The sequence below is a fragment of the Stegodyphus dumicola genome, chromosome 12 (assembly GCF_044657685.1).
Source record: "Stegodyphus dumicola isolate Sdum_Otavi_A_Nest chromosome 12, ASM4465768v1".
Lineage (NCBI taxonomy): Eukaryota > Metazoa > Arthropoda > Arachnida > Araneae > Eresidae > Stegodyphus > Stegodyphus dumicola.
The window spans coordinates 113,851,307-113,873,918 of NC_140779.1; the positions used below are offsets into that span (position 1 = coordinate 113,851,307).

General features: G+C 34.2%; 3 protein-coding genes across 3 annotated transcripts in view; 2 read left to right on the forward strand and 1 right to left on the reverse strand.

Annotated features, from left to right (window-relative positions):
* Nucleotides 1-414: 414 nt before the first annotated feature.
* On the reverse strand, nucleotides 415-13,647 carry LOC118189732 (uncharacterized). The gene is made up of 4 exons (XM_035360394.2): nucleotides 13,489-13,647; nucleotides 11,085-11,204; nucleotides 1,692-1,948; nucleotides 415-620 (listed from the first exon to the last, which is right to left on the reverse strand). The coding sequence occupies exons 1-4, from the start codon at nucleotides 13,541-13,543 to the stop codon at nucleotides 534-536; spliced, it is 519 nt and encodes a 172-aa protein (XP_035216285.1). The 5' UTR covers nucleotides 13,544-13,647; the 3' UTR covers nucleotides 415-533.
* A 381-nt stretch (nucleotides 13,648-14,028) lies between these two features.
* Nucleotides 14,029-22,612, forward strand: part of LOC118200812 (sulfotransferase 1B1-like) — a 37,782-nt gene continuing 29,198 nt past the window's right edge. Inside the window, exon 1 of the mRNA XM_085806815.1 lies at nucleotides 14,029-14,167. The gene's annotated coding sequence lies outside the window, so the exon portion shown is untranslated. The remainder of the gene's footprint in view (nucleotides 14,168-22,612) is intronic.
* LOC118200814 (sulfotransferase 1B1-like) overlaps nucleotides 14,032-22,612 on the forward strand; it is a 59,101-nt gene continuing 50,520 nt past the window's right edge. The window contains exon 1 of the mRNA XM_085806816.1: nucleotides 14,032-14,167. The gene's annotated coding sequence lies outside the window, so the exon portion shown is untranslated. The remainder of the gene's footprint in view (nucleotides 14,168-22,612) is intronic.

Here is a 22,612-nt window from a genome sequence, read left to right on the forward strand (position 1 = left end):
CGAATCTGGGTGGAACCACTAGTGATTAGCGAAGTTATTGTTGAGACACCACACGTTTAACAATGATATACTGTATATTAATCCTTTTTTAATTTTACACATGGTATTTTTCGGGAAGATGTAATCTCTGCCAGACCTAACTGTCGAATGCGAGATCTAACTGACGAATCAAAGGCAAGAATTCGGAAAGATTTTCTGCTATTCTTGTCTTTGAAAAAAATACTGAAAAACAAGATGAATCGAGGAAAAATTTCTTTTAAATACCAATTATGCAGAATACTTTTTAATTCTTAACCTTGTATTCTGCGTAAATAAGAGTAACTAACATTACTGATTTGTTTTGAGCCTGAAAGTGGTTTTAGGTAAATTGGAAATAGAAGGAATGGCACATAACTGAATAAGGTTGACTAACTGTTTCCTCTTTTTAGTTTTTATTGCAACATGTGTATACAGTCAAACGCAAAACGTCACAAATAAAAGAGAGAAAAAGTGTCCTGAAACTTTCAGATCGATAATTCCATCAGCGGAGCTATTCAGCAGTGATTGAGATCCAAAGCTACATTGTCTAAGGCTACTACACCTTCTCCCAGAGAACGGTCAATCATTGCATAGAATTTAAACTGAAAAGAAAAAAAAAAAAAATCTTTGAATTATTATCTGTAGAATTAAATGAAGGATTTTCTTTTTTATATTTAAACAATTTAATAGAGACTTTTAATAATATATTTTAGGTAAATTTAGTTAAATAATTTTAGGACTATTTTTTCAATGAATGCAGTTTTACCTAAAAAATAAATAAACATTAAATATAAACTCTTTAAACTTATTTTATGGACAAAAATTCAGGAGAATGATAAAATTAAGAAGAAATATTCGCTTTGGAAATTTATAGCTACGAACTATTTACTCTTAAAACAATATTTTATTTAGTTTTAGCCATTGAAAAATCAATACTTTCGAGAACAGTGATTTCGTATCAGGTAATATTTACCACGATTGCTTTAAGACCGCAAAAACTGAGAAATTGAGAATGTACAAAGTACATGTAGTGACTTTCAAAATCAGCAAGATACATGGAAAAAAATTGACAGTAGAGTAAACAATGAATAACCCACAGCAATAACCCGAAGCCCCGAAGATTCAGTAAATTCACTGAGGCATATAGAGTCATTAGGTTATTTCGAAGCAGGAGATGTGAAAAACGTGCCTCGCCGAGACTGGAACCTACATCTTTCGAATACACGCCGAGTACACAGACATTCTCCAGAAAAAATATAAAACATCTACGTTTATTCTCTTAAATAAACCTCATATTAAACAGAGCAGTGCACATTACTCATTAAGAACCTCTCGAAATTCAAATTTTTGAGACGCTATTTTTAGATTATCCGTGATTTTTGGTTGTCCGCCAACAACCGTATTATCGAGGATATAGTATAACGTGCGTAGTGTTTGAAATATATGCATTTCACTGCACAGTGTGTTATCTTAAGATGACACACATCAAAGATAAAGACAGAGCTTAACTATCTAACTTCATCAAACTAGGCAAATAAGTTAAACTTAAAAATTGCACTTTTTATGTACTCGGTGTTTGATGTAACATTCCTCATTATTTGAATATTAAGGAAGAAAAGTCTTCGGTTAATAAACCTAACTTTTATATTTTAGACAAGAATATTTTTACTTACTCTGGTGGACTCGTCAATGTTGACACTGATTCTTGCTTTGTTCCAACCAGAGGTAATCTCGGTGTCATCAAATGACCATATGCCAGCAGCACCTATATTCATTTCTTGCGTTGAAGAAAAGTATCGAGTTCCATTGCCGAAAGTATAATAATCGAAAGAGAAACAGCCTGGTATTTCACCGCGAATTTCAGAATATGATTTTCCCACACTTGCTCTTTGGACGATTGCATCATTCGGTTCAATAGTCATGACATAGCCTGAAATAAGACAATTATTTTAATACAAGTCAGACTAAAAGCAAAGAATTTAAGACAACGATATTAAGGACATTGTTATTTCGTATTTCACAGAAACATTTGGCATGCCATTAAAATTTAAACACATGCAAGGAAACAAATATGAAAAGCCATTGAAACTTATATAAGATACTGTTAAAACTGAAGACATTGTTTTCAGAATATTTTAGAACAGTCTGCTGAAACGTTTATTCAATATAACAAATCTTTAACACTGTTTACGGCCACATTGCGATCTTTCTACTGAGAGTGCTAATTAATCAACATAAATTTTGCGATGAATTTGTTTTTAAAATGGATGATTCAAAAGATTTCGTAGGATTATCTTTTCATTGGTTATTGTGTGGTATGTTCATAATAACAGCACCTGAAGACGATTTACACTTATGCAAATTCCTTCAAGAAACAACAACTAGAGAAGATACTGTTGCATGCTTTTACAACAAATACGATGAATCTCTGTGTATTTATACTACTGTAAGTGAAATAACATCCGTCAGTTGCGAAACCCATCTGTACGTGAATGAAAGTACGCCTTCTGCGCATTATTTTCCGACCATGCTTTAGCAGTAACACCACGATTAAGAAACAAAAGTCAAGAATGATAATCATTAACTACAATTTTCTTGTAATTTTCCCGCCATTTTCTTCTTCGGAATCTCGAAATTAGAGTCCTCTTCTTCACTCTGTACCTGCGGTGGTACTTTCGAGCTACCCTCCGACAAACCCATTCCGACAACGTAGATTGTACCGCATAAATATTATCTTTGGATAATGCAAAAATCTATTTGAAGCACGATGCGTGGTATAAACACCACTTGCCATTTTACGTCATCATAAATAAACTGATTCAAACCTGTTAACAAAGCGGACATGACCAAACTTGTAAACAGATCTTCTATATGGTAATTCGAAGTTACCACAGCAAGTTTCGGTCGAATTACCATTGTTCCACCTTTTATCTCAGCACTAAAAGAATAACGATAAATCCAAATCCTTAAAGATCCAAGAAACTTTGCATAAAAATTATCAACATCACTTAAAAGTAAAACATCTTTGCCTTTGTAACTATCCCACCATTTATTACGTGGTTTGTTAAATAAACACTTACCCCACTTTTCTGATCGTCATAATCCTTACCACTTCTTGGAGGTACATGTAACCACATGCCACGGGATCCATCTAACTCAGAAACGAGTCCAAAGTATTTTTGTAGCGGATATAGAGCCCTGGATTCTTATCTGTAATGGCAAATGTACCACCGTCTTCAGTGAGCTTAAATACTTGCGCGCTTAAATACAGCGAGCTTAAATAAAGTGGAAGATTTAAATCTGCCACTTCCATTGCCAAAATTGGGTAAAGTTCCGTGTTCCAAGAAGTCACCATCCTTCGAACATTAGTTCTTAGTCTCCTCAGCAGTACCTCTAGCTCTCTCAATATGAGCACCTGTAAACCGCTTCTGTACATATCGAAGTACGTCCAGTTCTTAAAAGCCAAATAACAATGCAAATGTTTGCGATTCGAAGTCTTACAAGTCTTTCTACCAACAATAGGATACTCATCCTTCTCTGCGTTAAACTGCGGTTCATTTTTAAAATCTAAACTTGTAAAACACCAGTATTTTCTCTTTGCACGTTCAACACTGTTCTTTCTGGTAGACATAACTGTTCAAACAGCGTGCCTAGAATGCAAGACTGAGCTTGAGACACGGCGAAGTCACGGCGAATGTTGGCTCCACTTCGTCGTTGATTTATGACGTAACGCGCGTCTAAAAATTATCTGATCTACTCTCCGCAGCGAGCTATCTAAAAGAAAATCTCAAGGGGAATTGTAAAAGATTGCATGCACGCTGAATCAATAATAGCTTGTGATCGTATCACATTAACAATTACGTGAATCAAACGCCATAGGTTTCAGTGTTAAAGTAAACCAGATCGTCCCTACTCCTTGGGGACATGTGGGTGACGCGACGCCCGCCCACTGGGTTAGTCTATCTCTTATAAGGTCCATAAAATTCAGCCTTCATTGCTTAGTTCTGCATAATATTTCAATCAGAAGAATAAATTTCATTTCTTTCTCTGTGTGGGTATCCAATATACGGCATTAGGCTACAAATCAGTTCGTTATGTAACAGCTTTAAATAATATTAAAATCTTGTAGTTTAAATAATTTAAATAGATGAACATTAAGGTATTTGTGAATGGCAATATTTGAAACCAGACTCGAGTGCCTCGTGCGACTCTCGCACGAAGAATGTAATTTATTTTTAAATGTTAGAATATGTTTTCTCTTTTTGTTTGTATGTCGCCATTTTTTTGAGTGCTAAATAAAAGTTATTGCTGTGTTCCATCATTGGAGTTGCTTCATATTACCAAAGAAGCATCACAGTCTTAATTATTTTGGAGGCACCGGCGAGATCGAATAATCGTGCGTATTTTTATTTTATTAGTTCATCATTGAACGCAATATTAGTGATACCAGATTATTGCTTCCTGTTAATTTTGAATTGTCTTATTTTATTAGTTCATCACTGAACATAATATTAGTGATACCAGGTTATTACTTCCTGTTGATATTGAATTGCCTTATTTTATTAGTTCATCACTGAACGTAATATTAGTGATATCAGGTTATTACTTCCTGTTAACACTGAACTGCTTTATTTTATTAGTTTATCACTTGAACGTAAACTTAGTGATACCATTTTAATGCCATTTCTACTAGAGCTCAAAGGAAAAGAAAAATAGCTGAAGAGCAGATCTTGGAACCGATGAAGGAAGAAAATAAAGCATCGAGAGATGTATTTGAAGAAGAAGTTAAATCACCAGCATTAAAAGAGGAAGATGTTCACGAAAATTTAAAAAATGATAAAGAAATTAATATTGAGAATCATTTTGCAATGCAGCGTTATCATCATCTTTCGGCTTTTGATTTAATATAAAAGCCGCTACTAATAGACGAAACTTCCTGTTGATATTGAATTGTCTTATTTTATTAGTTCATCACTGAACATAATATTAGTGATACCAGGTTATTACTTCCTGTTGATATTGAATTGCCTTATTTTATTAGTTCATCACTGAACGTAATATTAGTGATATCAGGTTATTACTTCCTGTTAACACTGAACTGCTTTATTTTATTAGTTTATCACTTGAACGTAAACTTAGTGATACCATTTTAATGCCATTTCTACTAGAGCTCAAAGGAAAAGAAAAATAGCTGAAGAGCAGATCTTGGAACCGATGAAGGAAGAAAATAAAGCATCGAGAGATGTATTTGAAGAAGAAGTTAAATCACCAGAATTAAACGAGGAAGATGTTCACGAAAATTTAAAAAATGATAAAGAAATTAATATTGAGAATCATTTTGCAATGCAGCGTTATCATCATCTTTCGGCTTTTGATTTAATATAAAAGCCGCTACTAATAGACGAAACTTCCTGTTGATATTGAATTGTCTTATTTTATTAGTTCATCACTGAACATAATATTAGTGATACCAGGTTATTACTTCCTGTTGATATTGAATTGCCTTATTTTATTAGTTCATCACTGAACGTAATATTAGTGATATCAGGTTATTACTTCCTGTTAACACTGAACTGCTTTATTTTATTAGTTTATCACTTGAACGTAAACTTAGTGATACCATTTTAATGCCATTTCTACTAGAGCTCAAAGGAAAAGAAAAATAGCTGAAGAGCAGATCTTGGAACCGATGAAGGAAGAAAATAAAGCATCGAGAGATGTATTTGAAGAAGAAGTTAAATCACCAGCATTAAACGAGGAAGATGTTCACGAAAATTTAAAAAATGATAAAGAAATTAATATTGAGAATCATTTTGCAATGCAGCGTTATCATCATCTTTCGGTTTTTGATTTAATATAAAAGCCGCTACTAATAGACGAAACAATTGTCGAAAACAAATAAGAATTGAATATTATCCGAAAGGCACAGATGAACTGAGGAAAGGCTTTGCTAAGAATTATAGCCGAGGAACTGGTCCAACATGAAAGAGATCTAGGCGCCGTCAAGGAAAAAAAGGAAGACTCATTTGAACACTGACCATTTTCTATTTAAATGTGGTGTAAAAATATTTGTTTAAAATTAAAAATTTTCGGCCTGAAAATTTGGAAATTTGGAAAAAATAAGTTATCTTTTCTCTTTAAACAATTGAGCAAGCCGAGCTTATAAACTTTCGAAATTTACAGAACTTTTCGGTAAAAGTCTCTCCGTTGGGGGAGAGGTTGTAACAGCTTTAAATAATATTAAAATCTTGTAGTTTAAATAATTGGTCCTTTTCCGTTTGGCCGGCGCAGTTTCCCATTTCGCCGGCGCAAGCGATAAAGTCGTCGAAAATGGTAGAACTGATGCCAAAGCGAATATCTTCGCTGATAACCTTTCACGGCACTTTTTCAAAACAAGTCGCTGAGATTTATTATCAGATTTACCTTTTCTTTTTCAATATTGGCATACAGTTACACAGATTTTTTTTAATTATAATATTGAAATAATTCTTGCATTTAAACTCGTATTCCATACTGAGATTTAACTTGAAATTAATGTAGTAATTAATGAAATTAATGTAATTCCTGAGAGAATCAGATTTTTGTAGCGTATTTTACGTGAGATGAGATCGTTTGGGATCACGTGATATTAACCGGCGAATCAAGAGGTTATACCATGAAAGCATAGTAAATCTTTAATTTAACGTCTTTAAATTCTTAAATTAACGTCTTTTACAAATATGTCAAAAATGGATGAAAAACCAATGAAAATTTGGGATTTGCTCAGGACAGAGGAAGAATCCGTCAGATTTTTTCAAGCGAAAGGCGTTTTGCGTAACATTGCTATTTGTGAAAATAATCATGAAATGAAATTATATTTCGGAGACGAAATTCAATGGCGTTGCAACCTTTCAACCTGCCGCAGTAAAAGAAGTATACGGAAAGGCACATGATTTGAATCATCGAGATTGAGTTTCTTGAAGTGTTTAAGATTCATTTATGGTTGGAGTGAAGAATTAACTTCAGTTAATGGTGTGAAAAGCAGTTGGAAATCAGTCACGGAACAGTTGCGGATTGGAATAACTACATGCGAGAGGTTGGCGTGGATTCTTTACTTAAACGTCAAAAACGCAAAATAGGAGGACCTAGTATGATCGTTGAAGTGGATGAAAGTATGTTCACGAAGCGCAAAAACAACGCGGGACGGATTTTACCACAACAGTGGATCTTTGGTGGAGTTTGTCGTGAAACAAACGAATGTTTCCCTGTGATGGTGCCAAACCGATCCACGAGTATTATATTAGAGGCAATAAATGAAAACATCGAAAAAGGAACTACAATATATTCCGATTCATGGAAATCATATTGCACTGAAAAACTGGAAGAGGAAAGTTTCGAACATTTCAAAGTGAACCATAAATACAATTTTGTAGATCCGGAAACTAGAACGCACAAGCCCAAAAATTGAAAGATTATGGGGAAGCGCAAAATGGCAGAATAAGAAACACAGAGGAACTGCTCGGCATCATCTGGAAAGTTACCTCGCTGAATTTATGTGGCGAAAGGACATAAAAGACCCATTTGAAAAAATTCTAAACGATATTAAAATATTTATGCTTCCAAAATAAAAAAAATAAAAAAATTCTTAGAATTAACATTTGTTAACATTTTTTTATGTGTACAGTGTGTGTTGTCGCCAATAAAGTCTGCTTGGCGAGATTTGCGCCGGAGAAAGGGAAATGGCGAGGCTTGCGCCGGCGAAACGGAAAAGTACCAAATAATTTAAATAAACATTAAGGTATTTGTGAATGGCAATATTTGAAACCAGACTCGAGTGCCTCGTGCGACTCTCGCACGAAGAATGTAATTTATTTTTAAATGTTAGAATATGTTTTCTCTTTTTGTTTGTATGTCGCCATTTTTTTGAGTGCTAAATAAAAGTTATTGCTGTGTTCCATCATTGGAGTTGCTTCATATTACCAAAGAAGCATCACAGTTATCATCACAGGATTGGGAAAAAAAGACCTGGCTAAAAAATAATATTTGTAATTGTTCTTGTTGCTAATGCTCACTTGTCTGACCTAAAGTCAGCCCAAGACCACGAAATTCCTCGTTGCAAGGAGCGCTAGATTATGCCTGTCGTTGGCAACAGCCTTGTGCACCTTACAGGTGACAGTGGGATTTAGCTCATGTCCACCCCCAGTTCTGATGGAAAGCCCTCAAGAGGGACGGGTCCGAGGATCTCCCACCCCTCTTCCTCTGCCACCAAAAGCTCAAGAGCATTTTCGTCTCGCCGCATATTTAGAGTGCCTCCAAGCCGCACCGACACTATAAATTTACAAACATCCATGCCTTCTCAGGGATTCGAGCCCGGGACCTTCGGAACGGGATCTGTATGCAAGTTAGTATTGTGCAAAAGTAATACGAGGAGCATAATCGCCCGGTTGAAGTGCCTGGATACATTTCACGCGATGCGGATCCATTTTGCTTTTTCAGAGAATCCTCCAGATGCTAGAACGGGAAACCCCGACTGCTTGGACTACACTTCGCCTATGCAAACTTGGAGTCCATTGCACTTGATGTAGCACATTCTCTTCGATGTCCGGAGTTCGTGCTGATCGTGCCCTATTCATGGCAGCTCTTTGAGATGAATCTGTTTAAGCTAAACTCCAGTGCAGCCTTGCAAAGAAATTATGGCTGGGTGTACGACTCATAGGATATTGTTCCGCGTTCAAGCATTGTGCGGCTGGCCCACTACGTACTGCAGCCCCATATGCCAAATGCATGTTAGGTCCAGCCTAACCGTAATAAGGAAAAACTCAGTGTTCCTTTGACGTCTTCATTCGAAGTATGGTATCTGGGAGTTCCAAATACTATCTATTTCGATATTTGGTTTTGGTCAAAGTTTTGGTTGGAAATACCGCATTATTTATTGGCAAACTTTAAAGTTTAAACAAATTAATCAATTAAGCATGTGGAAACACCAACACTGGCTCTGAAAACTGTTTGCACCTACTCCTACTCTGTGATCCCAGGATTGGCAGATGGTGACCTTTATTTAAGCTTAAATATTTTTTTTATTTATTTATTATAAACGTATTTTATCAGACATATTATTTTAACATATAAACGTTTTACGATTTTAAAAAAGTTTCAAAATTCTCAAAATCGCACACACGTAAATTTCAATCGCTAAGAGACAGGAAAGTGGTTAATGACTACCACACCAAAGGTCCCGGGTTCGAATCCCAGAGAAGGCAAGAATTTAGTTGTCCGTTCCTTCATAGGAGGGTGCACTTTAGGGAAAACTTTACATCGTGCTCTGTGCATGATGTATCACAATAATCAGAAAGAATATGCGTTAGTTTGTTTTTCCATTTATTAGTATTGCTGACATGATTCCCTCTAAGAATTTATTTATTATTACACTTTTTATGCTTTTCTATGACTTAAAATTTAATTATATTTAATACATGTCTGTTTTAAATGGAAAACCGTCCCGCTACATGATTTCGTTTAGGTTGAAAAAAAGTTCAATCGGTAACTTTCTGACACATTATCTACTGATTCTAATCACAGTATTTCATCACAGTGTCTGATTCAGTATCTGCTGATTATTTTTTTCCCTTCCAATGGCAGAAGTCCTAGCCGTCCATAGACGGTGCCCACTACTGAGGGCAAAAGCGGTGGTCACTTTATTACGGAAGCACCTAATAGGTGGTCCACGTTTGCTTGCTATGAGGGAACGCACAAATTACGCCCACTCCTTCTGCGGGATTCGAACCCGGGCCGATTGGTTCGGAGGTCAGAGTGACTAATCGCTATCCGGTCAAGGCGGTGTGATTTGCTAATTATAGTAAATGGAGGGTTCTTAGTCATATGAAATGCAAATAACGGGGATTGCGCCAGTTTAATCGAGAACAGTACCTCACTTCTTTATATATGTAAGCGGCTTAAGTGTTTGTCGTTGATATTTTATTGTTGCCACTCGAAAAAATGAATTGGAAATTAACGTTTCCGCAGTTTTTAATTAATATCTCGGCCGATTAAAGTCGTACGAAGATGAGAACGGTATCGATGGATTCGGAGAATTATTTGGAATCCGAGGCTACGCGTCTCGAATTTCAACTCGGCGCCGTTCCATAGATATTCGAGAAAAAAGAATTTGGCACGTAGCCAAATCCCTTTAATAGGGAAAACCCAAGAAAGAAAAAATGTAGGGGAAAATTAGTTTTTAATTAATATCTCGGCTAATTAAAGTCCCACGAAGACGCGAATGGTCAAAATGCCGTGCCACGCACCTGCGGATTCCTTGTACTTCGCTAATCCCGGGAGCCAGCCGTTTCGGAGGAGATGATGTTACGTCACCCCATATATATGTGCGGCTTAAGTGTCTGTTTGTCACCGATAGTTTATTGGTTGCTTGCGTAACTGTATTAGCCAATGGGGTGAAGTTGCCACGGCACATGGTTGCCGTTTCAATTGAGACGTAGACAATTTCCTGTAAAACATGCCTTTTCTATGACCATCCATCAGTCTCAGAGCCAAACGCTTAAGCGTTTTGGCAGTTCTTTACCTGAGTTTGCATTTGCACACGGTCAACTTTATGTGCCTGTTCAAGAGTTCGTAAAAGAACGGACGTAAAATTAAAAATAATTGATGGTCCTCTGCAAGGCGAGCTTAAAAATGATGGGAAAATCTACACAAGAAATGTTGTGTATATAGAGATCTTTGACATGTGAATTAACATTTCATTATTTAAATCACCTTTATTGATTGAGCTAGCGGTGGCTCTTAAGAAATGTACCGCCAATGGCTTCTTTCACTGCACTCTAAGCAATTAAGCAAGTAGAAGGGGGAAACTCCGTGGGGCAGTAAGCAAAGGGGCTTCTTCGCCGCCTGCCCTAGGTAATTCAGTTTGAAGCAGCAGACACCTTTGTACAAATCATTTTAATTACAATTTATAATATCTAGAACAGCGGTCATTTCGTATGACCGCCGTGCTTCCTAGTATAACAATAAACGCGAACACATTAAACTGAAAATATTATTTTTGATGGAATTAAATGCTTTCCCAAGCTAATTACCTTCTCTGCCACCGAGTTCGGTTTCCTCTCTTACCCATGTTGCTGTGTTCCCTTCTTCGTTCGTGAATCCACAGGTGTCTCTTTCAAAATCGCAGATGAACAATTGCTCTGAATTAACAACTGGAAAGAAAACAAAATAGAATTCGAAACTGTTAGTTTTTCTTGAAGAAAGTAAAGCACTTACGTCATAAAATAACTAAAATATCTTAAAGAGGTCTTTGGATAAAAGTCACTCTTGTTATATAACTTAAAATTGTTATATAACACTAAAATATCTTAAAGCGGTATTTGGATAAAAGTCACTCTTGTTATTAAGAATTTATTTAAACTCCTAAAATATCTATCCACTAACTCTGATAGGGAAACACTGCTTATGTAATTCAAATTAGTGAGATTACAATTGAATTCCTGTATGACTTTCCTTTTTAGAAAAGTAATTTTGTTCCTAAAATAGGTAAATCGAGCACTTTCGATAATGCTGTAACTTGAAATTTTTTGTTGTTTCCCTCATCACATACAAAATAATGAGTTTTCTTAACAACTGTAATACAATAACATTATTTTATTGATTCAAATCTCATTCTCTTGTGGTGAAAATCCTGCACGTTAGAAAATTAGTCAAATTAAATTAGTTATATTAATGTCATGAAATACAAAATTTTTCGTTTAGCATTAATATTAATGATATAGAATTACGTTAACTACCACCATCTGCTAGATGAACAATAAAAAGTAATTACTATAATTAAAGCACAAGCTTTAAACAATTAAAGCATTCCTTAACAATGTTATCGCCAATCTTTCCCCAATCCCAAATTCCTTACCAATCTTATCATAACCTTCTTTAGATTTCAATATAATTCGGATTGTATTATGATAGAAAATATTTGATATTTAGTAATAAACAAAAAACAGTTTAATTAAATAAATCGCAAAAATAAATGTGACATAAAAACTTTATAAATTTGTAGGAGTTTATTTTAATTTCTTAATAGTTATTTTTATTTTGGAACAAGACTTTACTTTCTCCTATTCTACCTACGTCTCCTTACCAGAATGAGTTTTTAAGATTACGTTTTATGTAAATAAGTTAGACACGAGTATTTAAGTTGAAGTCTCAGTCACTTCATTAGAACAGGTTAGTAGAACTTTAGGAGAGTATGTTCTGCCTTCGGACCCCGTTGTTGCTGTGCGTCTAATATTACCACGATTCGGCCGCATTGTTTCGTGCTCGCTAGTACTCGCTGGTAATCTTCAATAAGAGCCATCTGTGTTAGTTATTTCTCTGCAGCTTCGGTTGGTTTTATTTTAGTTAGTATTACGTTAGTTTCTTATTCTCTATCTTGAGTTAAAGCCAAAGTAAGGCTTATGTAAGCCCGACCGGATATCAGCTGTCAGTTATTTGAGTTGTAATGAAAGGTAAGTTTAACCTTTCTTTGGACAGTTCCCTGAATAGAACTCAGCAATCGCTACGCAGTTCTTTGATATTCTAGCTCTCAAGGACTACCAATTTATCTAGGATATTAAAATTATTACGTGCCAATTACTATAAATAAATAGAGAATTTTATATTAAAAAAATGATTCAGTACTGAGAACGTAATATATATTTGGAATTAGAAACATCTTTTGTGAGGTAAAATAATGCTGCATCTGTTTTAAAATTATATCTATAATTATATATATATTATTAAAAAATAAAATATAAAGATTCAAAATATAGAAAAATCGCTCAATTTGTTAAGCAATGATAGGTTGATTAAATTCGAAAAATAAATGAAAAATCTTATGTTTTAGTTAAAGGCAGTATTCTGAGGACGGATTATGCGGAAGTCCCCGTTAAAAGTAAATCTAAGTCCTTATGTTTCGCAAAAGGGCACCGCATACCAGGGCGAAAGATGATGCATATATAACAGCATAGCAAAAGGTAACGTCCAAAAATTCTGGAAAGGTTTTTCATTAAAATTACATTCATAAATGTGTGAAACGTATATCCCGTTTATATTTTGTAATGGGTTCGATTTTATATACCGATTCCAATTATGCACGATTAATCATCTGCGTAAAACGAGCAGGGACCTGAGAAAATGTGACTGAAACAATTTATATAACGTAAGAAAACATTTTTGAAATACGGAATTTGATTAAACAAAGTATTTCCAGACAGCAAATCTTGATCACGAATTTTTGATCGATTTATATGTTTGCACTGGAACAAGCTTTACAAATGTTGAAAGTTTATACAGTGATTAGAATTCTTTGAAGCAGGAGAAGTGAAAAATATGCAATACCCTTCTCCCGGACATAGAATCGTGGGGCTCTCGAATGTTCGTCCAGTATGCTTCTAATTACAGTACGAAGGCAAGCAGAAAGGATACCTTAAAAGTTAAAAAAATTGAGCTTACCTGCCAAAGAGAGAGCAAGGCCAATAACGAAAGTTAAGGCTGTACTTGTAACCATTTTTCGAGAACAGTTTGTCTATTAGCCAAAATTTAAGTTTGTCCAATTTTTTCTTGACTAACTGCCTTTATACATATCGTAAGTAGCTAACTCATCCAGCGAGGCAGATAAGCAATATTATATCAGATAAACGCTTCAAATTCTCATGTTGATAGATGAAGATAATAATATTTCTGAAAGTAGTGTTTTCATGAACACGCGATTTCTTTCTTTCTTTCTTTCTTTCTTTTTTTTTTTTTTTTTTTTAGAACCACTTAAAGTTAGTTTTTGCATAGATACGCAGCTCAAATTACCAAAAATGACGCAATCAACAAATGACAACGAGATTTAAGGACCGTCTGTTATGAAGCAAAGAACACAAACACCGATTTAAAACACAGCTGCCAATTATTTCAGTCAGTACATCAGAACTATTTTGGATAATTTTAGCAGGAAAGATAAAAAAATTGGAATGATGTGTACAACCGTCAGCCTGATAATTGTAGACGATGAAGAACAAATGAATGCTTCTCGGATATTGAAAATTTACTAATACATCTGTCAGCATTAAAGAATTTAATCTGTATCTCGCTTAAGAAGCACAGTGGCGGGAAGATTTGGCATACTTAATTATTCAAGAAAGAGGTAAGTCTTTCTCCAAGCGATTTTTCAAAATTCTAATTAGACAGTTTAAATGTGAATTAGAAGTGATTTTGCACAGGTATTTTGGTAGATATTCTTCCTCATTGAAAAGCACCGCAGAATTTCGCTCTTTGCACCATTTTGCAAAAGTGAAGTAATTTTCCAAATGAAGTTTATTCTGTATTTCTAACATAATTTAGCAATATCTGATGTTTTTTCTAAAGTCGGTGGATTTCTCCCCCCCCCCCAAAAAAAGGAGCAAATTCACCGACAACAGTCGTTCTAGTTTGATTTATGTGATTAGGGCAAAGCCTCGAAGGATGCCTTCGTGGAGGACTTTCTAAGGGAAACTGATTCGTATACAATTTGCACATGGGGGAAAACACAAGAGCTCCCCCATGCAGTCAGCCCATTCGCGGGGTTCGGACCTCGGATCGAACTACCAGTGTTCAGTGACTTTACCACTCGGCTGCTGGTGGGCCACAATCTTTCTAGAGTACGGTTTCAGGATAAGCAATATCCGAACAATCTAATGTTTGTAATATCCTTCAGCGATTCACTGAGTAGAATACAGATGTGCAGAATAAAACACTGCATACGATTTATTAGGTATTTTTAATGGTAAATCAATTGCAATAAACTGAAATACAACAGATGTAGCTACTTGCTTTAAGAAAATGATGCTGTGGAAGAGAAATGTTGGTGCATTGTGATCATAATATTGAGTCAAGAAGAAATCATTTCGTTTTAGTAAATAATAAAGAATCTATACAGATCTATGTACGCATGCTTTTCCCTCTATTGTGGAAGAAATGGCGGCAATTAGCATTACAAAATTTTGAACACACATAGTCCTCCACACGGACATGTGCTCTTCGAGACCAGAATTCTGAATTTCTCAGTTTTTTTTTTTTTTTTTTTTTTTAAATTTTGTTTTCTGAAGAATTAGTAATGAATTTTGGAAAAGAAATTCAGTGATTTAAAGGAAATAAATTACTGTTCCGGAAATTCTAAGATATTTGTCTTTTACGTTTAATCACAAAATCAGTAATTTAAAAGAAATGTATTGTCATTGTCCCAAAATAAGATATTTTTATCTTTCACCCGCAATTGTGTTGCTATTCGGTAGAGTATATTTAATTTTTCTTCTAAATAAATTTGATATTTATTATTAATTAAAAATCCAAAGGGTTTAAAAAGCAAAAAACTTATTTTTAATAACATTTTTCGTTGTACTTATTGTAATCGCAAAAAGTCTCAGGTAGCATATTTCAACGAAAATATCCATTTTCACCGCTATCGAATGCAATTTAACGATGGTTTTGCTTGATATCTGTACGTAAGGACAAAATAAAAGACTCTTTTCCTCCAAAAAAATTATAAAATTGTTTTAAAATGAATTCTGAAGAGAATTTTTCGTGGTGTCTATACGTACGTATTACGTATCTCGCTTAATTCAAAAACGAGTAGTCTCATAACGTTAAAATTTTGTATATAGGTATAACACATAGATGTGCACCTCGTACTTTGGTTGTAATCGACCGCACCAAACGTTTATAAATATTATTTAACGTTTATAAATTTATTTATCCACTCTGTTACCCGGCTTAGTGATCTCAGTTTCTTTCTCTTATATGTTTGTAAATTGTGCAATTTTTGCTTTAAGAATGTTTGAATCATGTTGTTCTTATCTTCCGGTTAAGGTTTTTATGCCTTTAGGAAATCTGCAAGCAATATTTGTAGAATTATCAACAATTTAAAAGCTGTTTGGGTGCGGTTAAGCCTAATTTTTAAATAACATGGCGAACATGTTTGTTTACATTTGAAACAGCAGAATAGTAGATTTGTTGCCAATCTAGAGCGACTAAGCTTCGCAACAACAAAGATAACGCCTTCATTTATTATTGCGAAGTGAGAACTGAATTAATTGACTGAGAAATACTGAATCGTCTGTGAAAAACTGTATATTTTTTGTTTTGTTTGCTTAATTTATTTTATACATCGTTCTAGATTTATTATAGTATTTGAATAGAACATGTGGCAACGATTAGATAATTCTTCAAATGATATAAATTTTGTGCATTCTGAGTTATAATATGAACGAAATATAACGCTGTTAAGTGAACCAGAGTGTCACTATGGTAAACAAATAGAGTGAATTTTAAAGAGTGCATTTATTCTATTGTGGTTCATGCGCTATCGACGAAGTAGATTTAATTCAATCCAATAAGTTTAAATGAAATGCCAGAAAAAATGCGTATAATTTAGTATTCCGTACAAGGAAGTCATGTGGTGTACACATCAGATTTTTTTAATAAAGCATCAGATACTGATTGAAGTAAAAATGCATTTAATACGTGGCCTTTCTCAAAATTAGGAATTTTAATCTTACACATCAAACTTTTTTCCTGTATCTTATGATATTACCTTTAAGCTCCGTTTTTGATTTTTCTGATGCTGTTTGAAAAATGGTTCACAAGTTTTCAATGCAAAAATAATACTAAGCAAATGGTTACTACGCAAAAACTATTGTGTCCTCATTCATCAAGTTTATCAATAAAATAAATAAATATATCGCTATTTGAGTTAACATCATTACTACCAATATATATTGAAAAATTAGAATAACATACCAAAGATAATAAAAATATAATTAAGAAAATCTGAAAGAAACAAATAAGCTGATTAGTGTTTCATTCTCCGCATTTAATTGTTAAACAGTTAGGTGCTTTTATGCAATGAAAAATAAAATGCTTTTATATATTTGGCTTCATTCCAATCGCTTTTCGAAGCATACTTAAAAGCTGTTGTCATATTAAAGATGTGATAATGAGCTGCATATACGATTGACAACTCGTATAATTCCTGTCAAGTCTAAACTCATTAAACTGGAGTAATTGCTAATTACTGTAATTAAAAAAGTTCGATTTCTTATTAAAATCATTAAATATTTTTAAGAAATTGCCCTAGCGGAAATTATTAAAATCATTATACACATATATAGAGAAAGATAGATACAGATACATATTTTTTTATATAATGACTACTTTAGGAGGCTGGCTGCTCAAGCGCCTACTACTTCTAATAATAGTAGTAATAATATTAACAATTATAATTCAAGCTAGGTTCCTGGTCCATGCATGCCATGATAACAGGTTGTCCGGCAAAACCTCCGAAATAGTGCATTTACTCAGCATTCAAAATACCTCTGTGCTTCATACGGGAAGCAAGAACATACTCATGTCACAGCATACGTATTAGACCCACTTGCCAGAATGTTTGAAGGAAGATTCAGAAGCCATGCAATGGCAATCCATGGCACGAAAAGTCATATTAGATATTTTTCGAAGTAGCTACTCAGTTTCTGTGCTACTACCAAGCAGTCGATCCAAAGGTGTTTGAGTCCAAAAGCGTTCCCACAAAATTCTAAATAAGCCTAAAACAAAATCCTAATAATGAAAAGCTTACTAAACAAATTCCAGACATCTAATATCGTGCAGCACTGTACACTCTTCATGAAGAAAAGAAAAAAAGTCAATAGTGTTGTCAGCTAAACGTGCTGTCAACTAAATGTTTTAGCAACTAAATATCCTGTCTGCTAAATGTCCAGGTCTGTTAAATGTTCCTGTCGGCTAAGTGTCCAGGTCTGTTAAATGTTCCTGTCGGCTAAGTGTCCTGTCGGTTAAATGTTTCTGTCAGCTACGTGTCCTGTCGGCTAATTGTACATATTGGCTAACAGTCCTGTCGGCCGGCTAACTGTCCGTAGCGATTAAATGCGGGTGTGGGTCCAAATGTCTTGTCAGCTAACTGGTTATCAGCTAAATGTCAGCGATCGAAAATAAAGTACTTATTGTAACGGTGTACTAAAATAATAAAAAAAAATTCCAGTAAATTTAAAATCTGTAAGTGTGTAAGTATATCCAGTAAAATCTCCAGCATCATGAATACCATCGCGGCATTGGGCACAGACCTTTGCCTACCGTGCTAAAATGACGCCATGGTGTACTGACGATAAGCTCTAAGACTAGTGCAGTGAATTTTACAATATCTGGGCTTCACCACAACTGTGTGTTTAAGCTCCCCTGCCCACAATCTAAAGTGGCAATACTAACAATTCGCAAATATGCGGCATCTCCTTAGAGAGATGTGTTATGCCTCCATAATGATACGTGTGTAATCCCTTCAACAGCATGTGAACAACATCTTCTTACGCAGTGTTAGTGAACGCTTGTGTGCCTCACGGTGCACACATTGCTGGGGCACTGCCCAATAATTAGTGCTACAACATCCTCGTGCCTTTTATCAGTGTTTTTATCTATGTTCTTAGCGATGCTACAATAATCAACGCCTTAGCAATCTAACCGCACTCTTCCTCTGCACACATGAGTATTCATGAACTCATCATTCATCATTCAAGATGTACTTGTATTTATATCCAACAGAACTGCCTTACACTAACATTGTGCTCCAGCTTTCATGTGACTTCATGTACTCCATTTATCTTTTTGTGCCTTAAGTGACTATGTGTATGTACCTGTTTTTTGTGCTCTCTGTTTATGCATTTTACGCATTGTGCTTTGTGTATTGTTGCCTATGCATTTTTATGTTTTTTTTTTATTATTTATTTATTTATTTATTTTTAATGCGTACGTCTTATTATCCAAGTATTTTTAGTTTAACTACCTACTATCTGTAACACCACAGCTTTCCTCTTCAAACTGTAATACAATCCTACTAATGCCCTTGTAAGGCCATGTACTTCCCTTTGACAACCTCAATAATCTCCTGGTGCAGCCTCGTGTGGTTCCAGGAAGCTTTTGCCGTAGTTAGAGGAGGGTTTGGAACACATGCCTGTTTACCTCTGTTAGACACCAGGCGTTCCAGTCCTCCGTAACCTACCTACCTACCTACCTATATCCAGTAAATGTGTAAAAATCCAGTAATGTACGCTATGACGCAATGCTGTTTTGACACAAATGCTCAGAAAGCATGGAATTCTTTTTATACAAAACAAAGAAACAAAAAAAAATCTTTGCTGTTAAAATAGTTAAATTTTTACTTGAGTTACAGATGCAAAGAGGTTGGTTTATATTACTGGCGACTTTGCAGGAATTTATTTGCCATCATGTGGCAGTAATTGCAGCTAAACTCTCTGTAATGCTGCGCAGAAGGTCATGTTGAAAACTGAGCCACGTTACAGTACAAACTTGTGATGTAACTAAAACTGATCTCTATTAAAAAAAAGGAAAGAAAAGAAAGAAAATACGACTTCTAGGAAAACCATATCGTGTTACTCTGCATATGTTTCGAATTATTAGCCCTATTAATTTCGTTTTGGCATTTTGCGTCGAAAACTTTAAATGTCCGTTTCACTTTTTTTTTTTTTTTTTTTTTCTGTTGTTGTTGTTGCCACTAAATATAATCATCCTGTGTTATATTTAGAAATTAAATAATTAAAGAATTAAGAATTATAAGAATTATATGTTATATTTAGAAATTAAATAATTAAAGAATTAAATATTAAATAATTAAGAATTTAGAAATTAAATAATTAAAGAAATTAAATAATGTAGAATTTGAATAAATGTATGTATGTTTCTCGCATTGTGATAAAACAACGGTACCTAGAGCCATTAAAATTTGGTGAAGAACAGATTTCAATAAAAGACAAATATAAGATTTTGATCAATGAAATTTTGGGAAAAAAAGATGAGACCGATCCACGAATTATCTTAGAAGAAAATGATGATAATGAAAAACGATTTGCAATTCAAGAAACTTTTATGGTTGTGCAGGGACTGAGAAATCAGAGTGGCCCTGGATTGGATGGTATCGGGGTTCCTATTCTTAAAGAGATGTTTCGTATCTACCTTTCTTCTTTTTTTATACTTTATAATAAATGTTTGAATTTGAGAATTTTTCCAAGAAGTTGGAAAATAGCAAAATTGATTTTGATTACCAAAGAAATTGGTGCATTTAGACCTATTAGTTTATTGAAAGTGTTTGCTAAAATAGTGGATAAACTATTAACAAACAGATTGAATTATTATATGCATACAATTAATAATATATCTGAATTTCTATACGGATTCTTGAAGAGTAGATTAGCGGAATAAGCCTTATTTTATTTGATAAATAAAATTACAAAGAGGAAAAGGGAATTTCACTTGGCTCTGGTCTCATTCGATGTCCGCGGGGAAGGAGACATTTGACATTTGACTCTGTTCGTTGGCCTTCAATTATTGAAAAATTAAAGAAACTTGAAGTTACTGTTGGGATGCTAAAGATAATTAAGAACTATTTTAGTCAAAGAAAAATTGTCCTCCTTGATAACCAGAATGAAATTATTCTTGACAGGTATTTGAATAAAGGTTGTCCAAAGGGCTCGTGCAGTGCTCTCCTGTTTTGAAGCCTCATTGCCAACAAACTTATTAGAAATATAGATATGGATAAAGTGGATATAATATGTTATGTAGACGATATTTTATTCTTGATTTATGATGTGTCGTTGGAAAAATTTGAAAAGAAATTTATAGAAGTGGAACGAAACTTAATGGATTGGAGTAATGAAGAATACATTGAATTTAATATTGAAAAAAACATATGGCCTTCCCACAGGGGGGGGGAAATGTGTTAGACCCCCTAGAATAAAGTTTATTGAGAAATGAATTAAGTTTTTGGACTTGATCAAATATTTAAGAGTCATTATTGATTGTAAATTGAACTTTATAGAATATTTTAAAAGTATTTAAAGGAGGGCTGACGGTATGTTAAAATACAAAAATACATTTTCATCTGATGTTATTGCTCAAAAAAGTACCACCCTGGGGTTTTTATTTAGAAATGTCATTACTCCTATAATTATGCACGGTGTTTGTGTATGGGGTGTCCGAGCGGGAGAACTAACAAAGCTGAGACAAAAATTGGACAGTGTGGCAGAGAAGCTCTATGGTAGCAGTCAGAAGAGTAATCAGAACAGTTTCAACAGAGCTGGCATGTATTCTTGCCGGTTCCCTCTCTCAATACAAGTATTTTTATCATAAATTTTTATTCGATAATGGTTTTATTGATGAATTAAAGATTAAAGAGGTGATTATGAAGAAGGATTTTTTTAATAAATATTGTGATATGGATACCCATCCGGCCGAGAAGACTGTAATTACATTTGATAACAACTTTTTGGATGTAGGTTCGTCTGATATTTATACAGACGGATCGAAAATGAATAATGGAGTTGGCATTTCATGTATAATTTATTTCTTACAAGATATTTATTTCTTACAATTATTATTTATTTCTTACAGTTCTTCTATTATTGTATAATTTATTTTTTACAATTTATTCTAACAAGAGATCGAGTACGTTAAATTCATTGAATTTAGTTTTTCAAGCTGAGATCAGAGCAAATTTTTAATGGATTAAAAAAGGATTAAAGGAAACTTGACTTACAGACATAAAATAGATATTTATTCAGATGCTTTGTCTGCTTTATACGCAGTTTTTAATATGCACACTGATAATTTATTAATAAACCAAATCAAAAATGACTTCAAATTTCTGACTGAAATACATAATATAAATTTACATTGGATCAAGGCCCATGTTGGATACATTAATAATGAGAGGGCGGGCACGCTGTCAAAGGAAGCATAGGAAAGAAAGTGTGTGTGTGTGTGATTATGGCAAAGCCTCGAGGGCTATCTGCCTAAGAGGAGGGATGCCTTCATGGAGGACTTTCTAAGGGAAACTGGCTCGTATACACGTTACACATGGGGAAAACCACGAAAACGCCCATGCAGCCAGCCCCATAGGAAAGAAAGATATTGCAGTGTTGTATTCGAAATGAAAGTTGTTTAATATTATGAAAAAGAAGATATTTGTGGAATGGAAGGAAAATTGGGAATCGTCTGAAATAATAATGGTTATATGAGATTTTTGAAAACTGATAAAGGGAAAAAATGTTAATTTAGAATTCAAACAACAAAAATGAGCGTTGTATTAACAAATTTTCACAGGACAAGTTTCGATGGTTTTACCGAACCATCAGCATCAGCTGCCAAACTGCTAATGCGGTAAAACCATTTGCTGTTTGGCTGCTGAGGATGAACCATCGAAATGAGTCCTGTGAAAATTTGAAAATATAACGCTGATTTTTGTTGTTTGAATTCTAAATTAATATTTGTTCGGCATATTATTTTATTTTAATTATAGGAAAAAGATATTTAATAATATAGATATGAACCAAATTATTACTGGTTACGGACGATTCCCAGCTTATTTTAAGAGATTTGGTCTTCAAGAAAATGAAAACTGTCAATTTTGTATAGTAAAAGGCAATAATTTCCATTTCTTTGAATCTTGCAGTTTTACTTCAGACATAGTTCAGAGATACCAGTTTGATATAAATAGGGACTTTGAAAATTATGATAAATTTAAGCAAGTAACTGA

Coding starts and splice junctions, on each gene's coding strand:
- LOC118189732 (XM_035360394.2), bottom strand. CDS start 13,543: ATGGTTACAAGTACAGCCTTAACTTTCGTTATTGGCCTTGCTCTCTCT. Junction 11,205..13,488: donor CCTTGCTCTCTCTTTGGCAG/GTAAGCTCAATT, acceptor TTTTCTTTCCAG/TTGTTAATTCAGAGCAATTG. Junction 1,949..11,084: donor CGAACTCGGTGGCAGAGAAG/GTAATTAGCTTG, acceptor GTCTTATTTCAG/GCTATGTCATGACTATTGAA.